The sequence below is a fragment of the Chelonoidis abingdonii genome, chromosome 15 (assembly GCF_003597395.2).
Source record: "Chelonoidis abingdonii isolate Lonesome George chromosome 15, CheloAbing_2.0, whole genome shotgun sequence".
Classification (NCBI taxonomy): domain Eukaryota; kingdom Metazoa; phylum Chordata; order Testudines; family Testudinidae; genus Chelonoidis; species Chelonoidis abingdonii.
The window spans coordinates 8089475-8103758 of record NC_133783.1 but is presented as its reverse complement, the minus strand read 5'-3'; the positions used below and the strand labels follow the sequence as shown (position 1 = coordinate 8103758).

Genomic DNA, 14284 nt, shown 5'->3' with positions numbered 1-14284 from the left:
TTTTGAACAGCAATATTTGCTAGTGAAATCAAGCCCTGCTGAACCCATCAGGCACTCTAAAAACCAATTAGCAGCAGAATTAGCAGAAGAAATTTTGATCCCGCTAAGCTACCTTTGCTCTAGTGCAACCAAGATTAGCTACTAACTGGATTCTGCCTGGGGGAAAGATATCAGCTGTGTGCTGAGCGCAGTTCAATTTTTTCTTCCTTATTTTGTGTTTTTTAGTTAGGTATGCTGAAAAGCAAAAAAACAGACTTTTAATTAAATGTTCTTTCTCAGCACATCTTAACTGGCCAGTTCTGCTAGAATTTAAGTTTCTGAACCTAGGAATGGTTTCGCAGCTATTTCGACATCCTTGCCACAATCCACTGAAATAACCATGTGTAACTGCCGGGTATGCAATAGGCATCCCAACCTAGGATATTATTCAGAGATTATTACATTACTTTAAATGATCCCCTCAGCCCCATAAGTGGAAGGTTTTAGTAAAGGAGGTTGCAGAAAAGCATAAAGATTGTATAGCACAAACTGTGTTTAAGCCCTGGGAAAATGCACAGCAGTGGTAGAGGAATCCAAACCCTTTAGCTACATTAAAATCACATTACTGTGGGCCATGACAGGAATGTCTTGTAGCAGGAGCCGTCCTGAGCTGGATCTGTACTTTATTTATTATTTTAACGTCACAATTTAAAAATGCACCATCCCTCACTACAAGAAGATTTTCATCTCCACATGTAGTTCCTTTGAACACACCACCAGTAGTCTTGTCCGAAACGTTAGGTTTGTTTTTACAAAAAAGGAATGTAGCAACTTTCCAATTCAAAAGCAGCCCCTAAAGCCTCTATTTTACCACGCATAGCGATAATTGCATTGCATTTGACAACAGACACACAGAGTACGTAATTCTTCATAAAGCCCAGCGGGTTAACCACCATTTGATGTTAATGCCTCCATTTGTTCCATTCTTTTATGAGTTTTTATTACACCATGTACAGCAGACACAGGTTTGTTCCTTCCTTCAAGACACTCAGTGTGATAAAGAAAGCAGCAGGTAGAGCTAGAAGAGAACATGAGGCTTCGTACACCAAGCAAGTAGCATTACACTGCTGCAGTTAAGCCTTGCAAGAATCCGTACTCCACCTGTTACATTGTACTATGGCACAGCTAGTAGCTGCTTGAGTTCCTTCCTGCAGCTCATTAAGTAGCTGCTAATGTAAGTCCCTTAGTGTAAGGGGCTGTCTATTTATAACACAGCTATTTTGAATCTTGCTCCCTATTGTAGATATTACCTTCGGGGTTCTAGCAATGATTTGTGGATCTTAGAAGTTACAGTGATTCTGTAATACACCAAGCATGCTAAGTGTATTACAAATACATAAATCCAGGTGCCCAGCATGAGGACCTTATGATCCTAATAAACAAGTGACAGGAGATGCAAAACCTGTCAAGCAGCCAAGTTCCTGGAAGTGAGATGCGAAAAGCCTGCCACAGCAGGAGGGTACATTCCCTTAGAGAGGTCAGATCTCTGACAGCAAATTGATCTTAGCACAAAGGGTTACATAATAAAACAAAACAGCTTGAACAGTGTAAAGAGTGGGCTGAGTACAAGTCATCCCAAATAACCCAGATTTGGATCTGGTTACAGGTTAAGACTTCAACCCACATCTATTTTTACTTTAAAAAGGAGTGGCCACAAAGGAACAGAATGACAGCCCATTTACTCTGTCCTCCTGGCTGTGATGCTTGCAAGGAAAGAACAAGCCCATTAGTCCCATTTCACTGGTAGCAGTTTTTGGATTGCCAGTTTGGCATTGCTCAGAGCAGTGGCTCTCAATCTTTCCAGATTCCTGTACCCCTTTCAGGACTCTGATTTGTCTCATGTACCCTCAAGTTACACCTCACTTAAGAACTACTTGCTTACAAAGTCAGACATAAAATACAAAGACATGTTCCAGCACTCTATTACTGAAAAACTGCTTTCATATTTTTTTTATAATTATATCACAAATCAATTATAATATAAATATTGTACTTATACTTCAGTGTATAGTATATATGGCAGTATAAACAAATCATTGTCTGTATGAAATTTTAGTTTGTACTGACTTCGCAACTGCTTTTTATGTAGCCTGTTGTAAAACTAGGCAAATATTTAGGTGAGTTGAGGTATCCCCTGGAAGACCTCTGCATACCCCTGATTAAGAACCACTGGCTTAAAGCAACAATCAATGATGTCAGTATAGATTTTCTGAGTTCAGCAGTGGCACATTTGTAAATCACTGAAAAGGAGCTGGTTCTCACCAAACCCTCAGAACTAACTTCCCCAAGCACATTGCTTGGAAAATACTCTACTTTGTGTCTATGTTATGCTAAAGATCCCAGTATCCTTCCCTAAACTGGATGGGGGGAAAAATACACTATTTTTCCATTCTGGTTTCAAGCAACACAAGACTTCTCTGTCATTTGGCAGAGCTGTAGATGGAGGTCAGCAGGACGGGGACGAGAGGCAAGATAAGGCTCTATGTTTGTGTGCTGCTCCTGCGAGGCTTGTTTGTGTACAGAAGCTTCTCTGGTGCATAGAAAAATGTGTGCTCATGAGACAACAGCGTTCTGGAGGTTAGGAATGGAATGTACTGGTCTGTAATCCTCATGCCCAAGCAGGAGAAAGTTTCAAGCAACTATTTCACAAATAAGAAGTTCCAGATCAAGCAGCAAGAGCACAAGGAAAATATTTTTCCTTTTTCCTTAAGAAGACATCAGTACATTCTTGGGCCACAAAGTAACAGTTGCCTCTTTAATCTTGCTCTCTCTCTTTGTCCTTTTTATAGTTTAGGATGTCTCTTAGCAACAACTTTAGGAACTAAAGAAATCTGCTTCCTTTTTTTCTTGTAAAGCACAAACCCCTTCTGTATCAGCTTAAGTTGTTTTAAAGTGCCGAGAGGAATTTTCCTCATCTTCTTCCAAATACCTGCCAGCATTGGGGCATAACTTTCAACCTCACCATTTAAGGAAGCATTTTTTAAATCATTCTTTGTCAAACCAGCTAACTACATCGCTGAATTTCCTGGTCCAAGCCATCTTAATCAAAAAAGAGGGAGCACCTATGGGTGTGTGTGTGTGTGTGTGTGTGTGTCTGCGTGTGTTAAATAAAGCTGGTTCAAAACAACAGCTTTTTCCCCTCCAGAGGCCTCCAAGTTAAATCCTGGTTTATGGCTCACACACAAACTAAAAAAAGATTAGGTGAGCTCATCTAAGCCCCCAGCACACTGGTTTTTCACCTTTTAGGGCAATCATGTCTGTTTAACAGACTGAGCGGTCTGATCCAACTGCCATTCAAGTCAATGGGAGTGGGATCACCTAGTAAGGGCTTTAAAGTTGAGGTACGCTTCACTGGTCAGAATCATGGTTTACACTGGTGTAGACCATCTCCACTGGATGTGTGAACTAGCACAGCTGTAACAATCACCAAAATCCCCCACATAGACAGGGCCTAAGACATTTGTACCAGATAGCGAGTGAGTGAGTATGTATGTACGTACGTACTGGGGGCAGGGAGGAAGACTCATTTCATTCATTCAACCTAGACTCAACACACAATGGAATAGGATGAGGTGGGCAGTGACCAGACCGTACCCTAGAGGCTCATTATTCAAAGAGAGAGAGAGAAGGGTCTTAATTCTGTTTTCACATACACCAGTTTTGCACTCTCGTTACTCAACTGGATTTCCTCCTGTTTTGCACTCGTGTAAATTACAGCAGAATCAGATCAAGAAGCCTGGACAAATGAAGCCAGATTCCTAGCTCGTGTACGCTGTCATCTCTCTACTGACATCAATGCAACTACTCCATTTTACACTTGTTGTGAATCTGATCCCAGTAAATACTGGGCAAAACCAATGCCATGGGGGATTTTGTTCCTATCAGGAAATAGGCAGCCCAAACTCTGGAGAAGGCCTGGATTGGCATGGTGTGGCTATTCCTAGTTAGAAATAGATATACATTGCCCGTGCTATTTCTGTCTGTACGAGTTCTGCACTTTTGTGAGCACTGTATTAACACAAACCACAAAAAACACCACAAGAGCCCTTATGATGTGGATTTAGTCCCAGCCTACAGCAGGACTTTAAAGAACTGGTATTCTGAGTATGGTTATCTCGGAGTCACTCTGGATAAACAGTATCCCACAGCACACAAACTTTCAGGAAGAGACCTAGACTAGAATTAGTGTGCAAGGCTAAAATATATCTTGCCACAAAGAATGTGGCCTAGCTTATCAGAGCGAAGGTCATTGATAGGACAGTGCAGCTTATATTTCAACTGCTTTCTACTAACCTAGTAAAGGCAGCTTTCCTGACAGTCTCAACAGTATTCCTTCCTCCCCTCGCAGAAAAGTGCAGTTGTGGAAAACCCAGGGGACTTGGAGAGCCAAACCTTTCACACCTCTTCTCTAGTAATTCACAGAATGGGAGGTGAGGGAGTGGAGCAAGGACTTGACCCGTTTGCAGAAGAAGAATTTATACACAGTCCAGTTACAAATGTAAGAGCTGCACCCAAGTGCTAAAGTCTCTCCTCAATTACACCAGGGCGTGCCCATTGCTTTAAGTCAGAGGGATCACGTTGTGAGTGCAGAATTTGCCTGTAAGGGGGAAAAACAACAGGAATAGAAGTGAACTATGCATGGCTTGTAACACACTACACGTGTTACTATTCTGAGTTGGCGCTCTGAAGTTTATTTCTCACATCCAGCACTGCTGTCTGTTGCATTTGCTAGGCTTGTACTGTATGGAACGTGAGAAGACAGATCTGAGACGTTGGCTGTAACTCTGTTGAGTCTCCTTTCCTATTTGTGGGACAAGGTTAGGGTTCATTCCAACTTCAAATTACCTCATAAATATCGAGCACCCACTGCCAAAGAATTATGCTTATAAACTTTCATCACAGATTGGCAGCAAAGTAATAACCATTTCCAGGCGCATGTGAAGGAATCATGTGCAACTTCCATAATTCATTGTAAATATAAGAAAAAAGTTCTTGAGCAAAATGCCAGACCAAGAATGGCCTGTAAACTATCCTGAACTGCAATATGTCAGAAATGTTATAACCGGCCTACTCTCACTCCAGGAAGAGTATCCAGTCACCTGAGCCTGATCACAGGACAGAGCTGCCCATGGGTATCAACAGAGCTTTTCTGTATTACAGCAGTTAAGCATCAGACCCCAAATCTCCAGATTTAGCCAGCTGTGTCTTCCTTACTTCCTTAGTCCATCCATAGTGGATACAGACCTTTAAAAGTTCATTCTGGGCCTACAGATATTACTGATACTAGTGAAACTCTCCATTCTAAGCACAGGAGCATCACAAAAACCAGATCTCTAGACCCAGAATGAACTATTAAAGCACACCCTTTGTAATTTAGCTCTGTTCCCCTTCCTCAAGAGGGGATAGAAGCAGTTCTGTAACTGATGTTATTCAGTCTACAATGCTCTCATTCCCAAGAAACAGTCATTTTCTGTTCAATTTTTTCATAAAAGCTTCCTTTTCTTTTTTGCTGCAGAGGGATTTGCTCTGCTAAAAATGTTATAACACTGTGCATAATGGACATCATGAAACTAAATGTCTGTATTAACAGCCTATTTGCCTGTAATTAGAGAGAAAAATCATCTTTTCTTTGAATTGATAAAGAGACCATCATGATTTAAAATGTGCGTGCTTTGAAGAAAATAGACAAGGTCATCTAATTGTCTAGTAGACAACTAATACAACAAAGGCCACATTTTTGACTAGCTGCCTTAAATAAACCTGTAAACCTGATGCAAAATTAACAAGAAACACTGCAAATGTGGTCATTTATGTGCTCAGGTTTAAGCAAGTTGAGAACAGTTTTCCAATTCCCACACAAAGTCAAGAATTCAAAGAGTAACAGTAAAGGCAACCTAGACTGTGCTGCTTAATAAGCTGGGAGATGTTATCAGTCCTCATGAGGCTACATTTGAAAGTGCCTGTAGAGAAGCCAAGTCACAAACGAAACTTGTGCATTAGGAGTTTAGAAAAACAAATGGGACAAATGTTACCCTGTGTCACTTGAACGTATATCCAGCTCAGATCAGTGGAGCTGCCTGTCTGAAACTCAGAACAGAATCTGACCCATGCTTAGCATTGATATAGTGCTATAAAAGTTCAAAGGGATCTGAATTGGGCCTCAAGGATGCGAAGAGTTTTACTGGCTTAAAACTGAAATATTGTCATATGAGTGCAAATTGAACCCAAGCCTGTAACACTGATTGTGGGAAAGAGCTTGGAAAGTTAAAACACACATGAAACAAAAACATTGCTGTGGTTTGGAACTAACTTGCAATAGGTTTTGGGCAGCCAAATAAAAACAATTGCTCTTAAAGAAACAAAGCAGCATAAATAGTGTTCAAAACGGGGTGTTAGCATCATTGGACAGATGTTGTTCGTCTTTTTGGTGAAGGACAACTACTTAGGCATATTAGTTTGGTATCTTGACGTGACAGATAGTTTGGGAATCAGAAAAAAAAATAGCTCTATTAACAGCTTCTGAAACATAGTGTATTTCTTCCTATTGTACCAGCAGAGCTAGGAAGGGGCATTGATCCCTGGGGAAGGTGATATGCAGAAAGCTTAACCTTGGGAAAGTTCCATCCGTTCTGGTCAAGTGTCTCACTTGTTCCCCCCACCCCCTCCCCACACCTTTCTTGCAGAGGACTTACATCTTCACTTTCCTACTGAGCTCCCGAGTCTTCATCCACCCACACGAGCTTCTGGCAAAAGTGGGGCAGATCTGCATTAAGCAGAAGCAGCAGCTTGAGATTGGGTCTGAGGCAGAAAAGGTAAATGAACAGTTTGTTTCTGTGTTGAACTAAGCTATTGTGCATTTTATTTTCCTTTCTTTTTTAAGCTAAAAGTGCATACAACATACTCTGACATGTATTTCACTAAAGACTTTCATGCTTAAGCCTCTTTCCCTGAAACACTTAATTCTTGGCCGATCATAGAACCTTGATATCCATTAAGCTCATTGGGCTGAGGCCCTTCTATCACTTGTGGCTTCTTTTTCCAGTGGGAGGTATTGAATATTAAAATACAATAGGCTTTTTAAACCCTTTGAAAAACTGTATATAGCACAGAAGTGCACTGTTCTGGGTCATAGACTTCAGTTTACCATTAGGCAAATTCTATAGTCCTTAACTCCTACTAGTCACCCACTGACTTCAGTTTCAATGAGCAGGTAACACTAGTGGATACTGGTGAGATGTAGCAAGCAAGCAGGTTGAGGTTCCAATGCGGATCCAGAAGTTTGACATCTTTTAATTTATCCCAACTCTCTCTATCTTCCCACCCCCCAACCCACCATGGCTATAACAGAAATCTCACAAGAACAAGCTTTTCTGGACCTCTGCTCCATTTTTTAAAAAAATTCCTAACTTCCCACCATTGTCAAGCTGGTTCTGTTCCGTCAGTGTTTCTTTAGCAGTAGGTGTTGACATAGTCAGTCAGTCAGAACTGTAGGAAACCAAACTTGATCCACAGAAAGGAACATGCCAAAGGGTTTCTACTCTTTGTCTGGCAGCAACCTAGCCCCAGACTGCATTCCTGAGCCACCAAATTTCACGACCACTACTCCCAAACCTGACCATCTTACTCCAGCTCCCCTAATCATTCTATGGTATACCAACATTGGGAGGTCTAGCTTAACCATTAGAGGAGTGAAGTTCTGGAACAGCCTTCCAAGGGGAGTAGTAGGGGCAAAAAGATCTAACTGGCTTCAAGACTGAGCTTGATAAGTTAATGGAGGGGATGGTATGATGAGATGTAGCTGATCTGTGACTGCTAGTAGCAAATATCCCCAATGGCCGATGACACACTAGAGCTTTGACTTACTTCAGAGAATTCTTTCCCAAGCGTCTGGCTGTTGGGTCTTGCTGAAATGCTCAGAGTTTAACTGATCATCATATTTTGGAGTCAGGAAGAAATTTTCACATTGGCAAAGACCCTGGGGGCAAGGGGTTCGACTTTCTTTGCAGCATGGGGCATGGGTCAGTTGCAGGTTTAAAGTAGTGTAAATGGTGAAGTCTCTGTAACTTTAAGTCTTGAAACCAGGGGCACTGGAACAAGGAAGGCCATGGGGCCATGGTCCCATCACTTTTTACCCGCTATAAGGATGAGTGACGGGGAGCGGTGGGGGGGCATTGGGGCAAGGGGCAGCACAGAGGCAGGACCATGGTTTGGGCACCAGTGCCAGCCCTCTGCATTTTTAGAAAGCTTCCATCGTTCCTGCTTTAAATCGTGATTTGAGGACTTCTAACTGAGCCAGAGGTTAGGGGCATATTACAGGTGTGAGTGGGTGAGGTTCTGTGGCCTGCAATGTGCAGGAGGTCAGACTAGATGATCATGATGGTCCCTTCTAGCCTTAAAGTCTATGAGAAAGGCTGCAGGCTGCTGCTGCTGCTGTTTTATGCAGGAAGTCAGTTAGACTCAAAGTGTAGCGGATATGATGCTTAAAATCCACTGGCACTTCCAGTTTTGCTCTCACTGGATGAATGTCTTCTCTTCGTATTTCAGGTTGAAACTGGGATGTACTGAGGGGCACAGAAATGGGGCTATAGAAATAGATATTTTCAAAGCTCTAAATGACTAGGTTCAGTTCAGGTTCTGGGCAATAGTCTGAGCCAACTCTTTTATAACAGGTCCCTGTTCAGCAAGGAACTTGGGCACATATATAACTAAGCATTTGAATAGTCCCATTGCTTAAGCACTTTGCTGAATCAGACCCTCAACAATTTAAGCCATCCCTATATACAAGAGTGAAATTCACTGCTATCGGTAATTAAGCTTTCAGAATTCACATATGGACTATTTAAGGTTTATGGATAATAAGAGCACAAGATGATGCTCTTCTTTGCAGATAGCAATGTAGTTCAGTGCATTCATAACAGAAGACACCAGCAGATAAGCACTAAGCCAAATGTATTGGTAACTTAAATGGCAATGTATGTTATACACGGAGTGGAAGTTGTTAGGTAATATAACCCATGCAATTTAGGCATTAAATGGGTATGCAAAACAAGTGTAACTTGTCTGAGATGATGTAGCAGGAAAATCAACTAGCAGGAAGGTGTAAAATAGAGCAGCTCACTTTCTGAACACCCACGCTCGCAGACCTGTTGATAAGTTGGAAATAGGCTTCAAGGAAAATCAGTTAACAGCAAGGTGTGAAAACAAAAGCTTGTGTATTTGGAAAGCTACTTTGCACCCTCCTGTAAGTTGCTTTTTTGCTATGGCCCCGACCCTTTCTTCCCCCTCAGTGTAAATTGCACTTGTTTTCCATGCCCAGTGAATACCAAATTAATGCAAGTTACACTACTGCACTTCTTCCAGCCCCAATGTAAATTTGACCTACAGACTTCCATCGGTATTACATCAAGGATGAATTTGGCCCATTAGCATTTGCAAATAATTTGCTCTATTTGGCTGCAAAGTAGGAATGTAAAAACTCATTCCATGTGCATCATAGAACTTCTAAACTGAAGTCACTGTATGCACACCCAATCATAACTCTTTTGGGTATCATTGGCCAAAATCCGTTCCACCAGCATCTACTAATTAAGTGCTATCGCAGCAGAAAATAGCTGGCACAAAAAGTTACAACAGATCTGATCACTTTCTGATTAGAGATTTGCATAAACAAATTATAAAATAAAGGGCTGGCTCACTTGTTGTCTGGGTAGCGTATGAGCTGAAACACTGGCAGGGGGCCAGGCTTTGAGATTATGCACCATGGTGCTTATCATTCCTACATTTTTGATGTCTCTACCTAGTAGCACAGAAAAAGGGAAAAGCATGTCAAGATGTAAGTGGTAGATTGAAAGGCAAAGACCCTGCTCTATCTTCAAGCCTGCTGGCTAATTTTAAAGAGCGACAGTCTGGTAGGTTTTAAGACACCAGGTGTAATATGTCAGTCACTTATTAACTCTGTCAGTAAAGAACAAACAAACAACTTTCCAATGAGATCTAGACAAGACCAAGAATGATTGACCCAGAGAAAGAGCAGCAGTACAATACTGCCTACAGATAAAATCAGCTGGTCAAACATATTGGTAAAAATATTGCCTCAAAGGACAGCTTTGGTTTTTAACTACCAGTTAACTGGGAAAATCACCCATTTCCATTATGGTCTGATTTTTTTTTTTTTAAATAAATGCAGTAATATCCAGAGTGACTAAAAGCCACAGGGACTAGAGGTCCATTGTAACAGGTGTTGTACGAGCATAGTAACAAAACAGTCTCCAGCCCTAAATAGCTTAACCAATCTAACTCATTTTAAAAATCCAAGATGATATTAAAATTTACACTGAAATGTTAGATTGTAGCTTGATTATGAAATAGATTTGATCTATCTAGCCACATATTTCATTCTAAAGACTGCTTTTTTAAAAGGAAATAAAAGGAGTAAATTCAGTGCTCAAGAAAGCAAGGAACTGATAATGGTGATACACTGAACATTCACTTTGCTTCAGATTTCAATCTTTGTCCTCCTATGGGACCTATCCAAAACCTATAGTTAGTAGAAATACCCCATTGACTTCAAAGGACTTTGGATCAAGCCCTTCATAGAGAAGATAAAAGTCAATAGCTAGACAGTACCAAGAAATTACTACCTGCTAGCTCCAAAAGGGGACCAAGATCTAGAGGTGGTGTTTTGTTATAGGGAAACAACTCTACAGTATTTATTGCCTCCTTGCTAGCATATTAACACAGCAGGTTAATATTTAGGAAAAAATGTGTGTTTCTATCTACTGCATATACGTAAAATATTTCAGTGTTGTAGCCATGTTGATCCTAGGATATTGGAGAGACAAGGTGCGTGAGGTAATACCTTTTATTGACCCACCTTCCGTTGGTGAAAGAGACAAGCTTTCAAGCTATACTGGACTCTAAGCCCGTCTCTTTCATCAACGGAAGTTGATCCACTAAAATATATTACCTCACCTACCTTGTCACTCTAAGATATTTCACTCATTTGATTGATACTATGGCCCAGTTCCTCATCTAGTGTAAATCAGCGCAGTTCTCCTGGAAGTTAGTTCACCAGCTGAGAAGGGGCCTTTGGCACTGGTCTACACTGGGGGAGGGGGGTAAAAAAAAAAAAAATCGATCTAAGTTACGCAACTTCAGCTATGTGAATAACATAGATCGACTTACCATGGTGTCTTCACCGCAGTGAGTCGACTGCTGCTGCTCCCCCGTCGACTCCACCTGCACCTCTTGCGGCAGTGGAGTACAGGAATTGACGAGAGAGCACTCGGGGGTCAATGTATCGCGTCTGGACTAGACACGATAAAATTGATCCTCGCTGGATTGATCGCTGCCTGCCAATCCGGCGGGTAGAGAAGACATACCCTTAGAGACATTTGCATTCTTCTTAAAGAAGACTGTGAATTTAATACTTAAACCCAGGACTGATAACAGTGCTGAACTGTGAGCCCAGTATACCATAGAAGCATCACAAGCTCTGCCAGTTGAACTGTGCTGATCACTAGCACCTCTGCTACTCTAGCCAAGTGACAAGGAGAGGGAATGTCACTCATCCCCCGTTGTGTGGTACAGGACTCTGAGTGTCAGGAGCTGGGCTGTTGGTAATGCTATGTTTGGAGCGTTATGTTTAATAAGCATGAACCACACATTAGTTAACACTCAAAAGAGAGACATGAGGACATCCAGAGAGAAAAAATGTTGCTACCATTCTATGCTCCAACAGAATATGATGGAATAAGAACTTTTCAGAGACAGACAGGAGAAATTATACATATTGCAGGGGATCCCCCCCCCCCATGGGCCACATGCAGGGTCAGATTTTCAAAAGGTATTTAGGTGTCTAACTCTCATTGATATCAGTTGGCATTAGGCATCTAAATACCTTTTAAAAATCTGACCCACAATGCTTAGCACAATAGGGTCTCGATCTCAATGGGATGGCTGTGCATTACCATAAAACGACTACTACTACGGATATTAAAAATACGGCAAATCTTATTGTCTCTCGAACAGGGACGTAAAGGGACAGGAACAGGGAATAAAGCTATCAAAAGAATAGGCAGGTACATTTCTTGTATGCTCAGTAAACACACATGCAAGTTGCTGCCTCCCACGGAATTACTAGCCCAAATTTTCTGATTTTTATCTGTTATCACAGATGTGTGCATCATCACAAACCCATCACACAGAACTGCGTTTTAGCAGCATGAACATGAAACAGGAATCTAGCATTTTTCTGGGCTGATGGTTTTCAGTGTTGCATTCAGAAGGAACATCTTGTTTTCATCAGGCAGTGAAAGCAACTGATAAGCTTTGTCACACTTGTATTCTTGCTGGGTTGCTTGTCTTGCATTAGATTCCTAGCTTTGAGCAGTGAGGAAAACAAATTCTGACAGCCTGTGGGAGGGAGTGCATGCATAATAGACAAACATACACACCAAAATAAATACATTATTCTAAATCTATGCAAATATGCAGCAGATCATTGTAGCTGTGAAAATGAATCTGAAAATTTTCCCCAAATTCAAAATCAAGAAGGTACAGTCAAGATAATCATCATTAAAATAAACCTCTCGGAAAAAACAGATAGTGGAGCTGTGTCTATTTACACCAGTTGAGGATCTGCCCCACCAACTCGCTACACTGCTTTACACCACTCAACACTTTTAACAGTGGACCAAATTAATTCATGCTGCACAGGGAGATATAAAATTGCATACCCCAGAGGCAAAAGGTGATTGAAATTGAAGGACAGGCAGTAATCCTGCTGCTGCCCTGCCTGATTATTTTACAGAGTGGGTGTGGGAGGAGCTTGAATTTACAGCAGGGGATCCACAGAAGCTACGCTGGTAGAGGTTACAGTAAGGATGAGCTGAATCAGTGCCCACCCAAATATTCAATTACACACTCACTTTTTTAGCTACCTGCCTCCAGCAAAGAGCACATCTGCCATTTTGCTAACTATCTCCTCTCCTAGTAGACTTTCCACTGCCCGGACTGTATGCCACAGTTTGTACCAAAAAAACTTGGACAGGATTAAATCCAGTCATTTGTAAAGCACCTCCCCCTTCCCACACACCTAAACATTTGGGTTTATGTAGGGACAATACATGTGTCATTCAGTGACAGAGCTGGGATGTAAATCATGCATTCTGGTAGCTGGAGTTTTCAGGGAGAGAAGGTAAAGGTCAGGGGCGGCTCTAGCCATTTCGCCGCCCCAAGCACGGCGGTACGCCGCGGGGGGCGCTCTGCCAGTTGCCGGTCCCACGGCTCTGGCGGGTCTCCCGCAGGCATGCCTGCGGATGCTTCATCGGAGCTGCAAGACCAGCAGACCCTCCGCAGGAACGCCTGCGGGAGGTCCATCCGAGCCGCCTGCTGCCCTCCCGGCAACTGGCAGCGCGCCCCCCGCGGCATGCCACCCCAAGCACGTGCTTGGCATGCTGAGGCCTGGAGCCACCCCGGTAAAGGTTTTAGTAAGGGCTGGACACAAAATTTGGTGGGGCGAGGAGGAAAACCTGGAGTTGCTACCCATTTCTCAAAAAGAGGTCTGCATTCAGAGAACTTCCTCCAGATGCTGCTTAGAGTACAAGGATGAGTTTTAGATGGGATTCCATCCATCTGTCCCCAGGAAGACCAACAGAATTCCAATGGATTAAAATGCAACAGCACACAGTTAACATTTCTGTATAAGCCAGTAGCACCCCCCACCCCGTACAATCCTTTTAGTGGCTCATTTCTGATGGGTCCAAACTCTGGATGGTTTTATTTTAAATTCAGAGCAGCCATTGTTAATTCTCCCATTGATTACATTTGAGTGAGCTGTTAGAAGTCATAAAAACAAGAGGCTTATTTAACAAAAGTGTCTTGGAGAGAGGGGATATTGCTCATCTCACTGAGCATGCTGTTAGGGGGAGGGAGGCGGGAATTCCAGTCAGGTTCTGACAAAACATCCTCTTTTCCAACCCATTTGTTTCATCTACTGACACTTGAACCTGCTAGCTGACTTGCTGTAAATTCCTGGAGGTGGGAGGGGGAAATCACAGAGGGAAGTACCCTAACCAGTGCTGAGAAGGAACTGCACTTTGCGTAGTGGAACTTTTTCAGTGACTCAGCTGGGAAGGTAAACAAAAGAGAAAACTTCCTCTTTATTTTCTTAGAACTAAGCTTCTTTTAGAAGCTAATGAGTCTCTTAACCAAAGTTAAAAATAAACAAGACTAAAATTAGAAA

General features: G+C 42.1%; 1 protein-coding gene across 6 annotated transcripts in view; it reads left to right on the top strand.

Annotated features, from left to right (window-relative positions):
* RASGEF1A (RasGEF domain family member 1A) overlaps nt 1-14284 on the top strand; it is a 270465-nt gene that overhangs the window by 238665 nt on the left and 17516 nt on the right. For all 6 annotated transcript variants that reach the window (XM_032786360.2, XM_075072569.1, XM_075072567.1 and 3 more), the window contains exon 3: nt 6723-6851. In XM_032786360.2, the coding sequence (XP_032642251.1) occupies nt 6723-6851 (129 nt within the window). The remainder of the gene's footprint in view (nt 1-6722; nt 6852-14284) is intronic.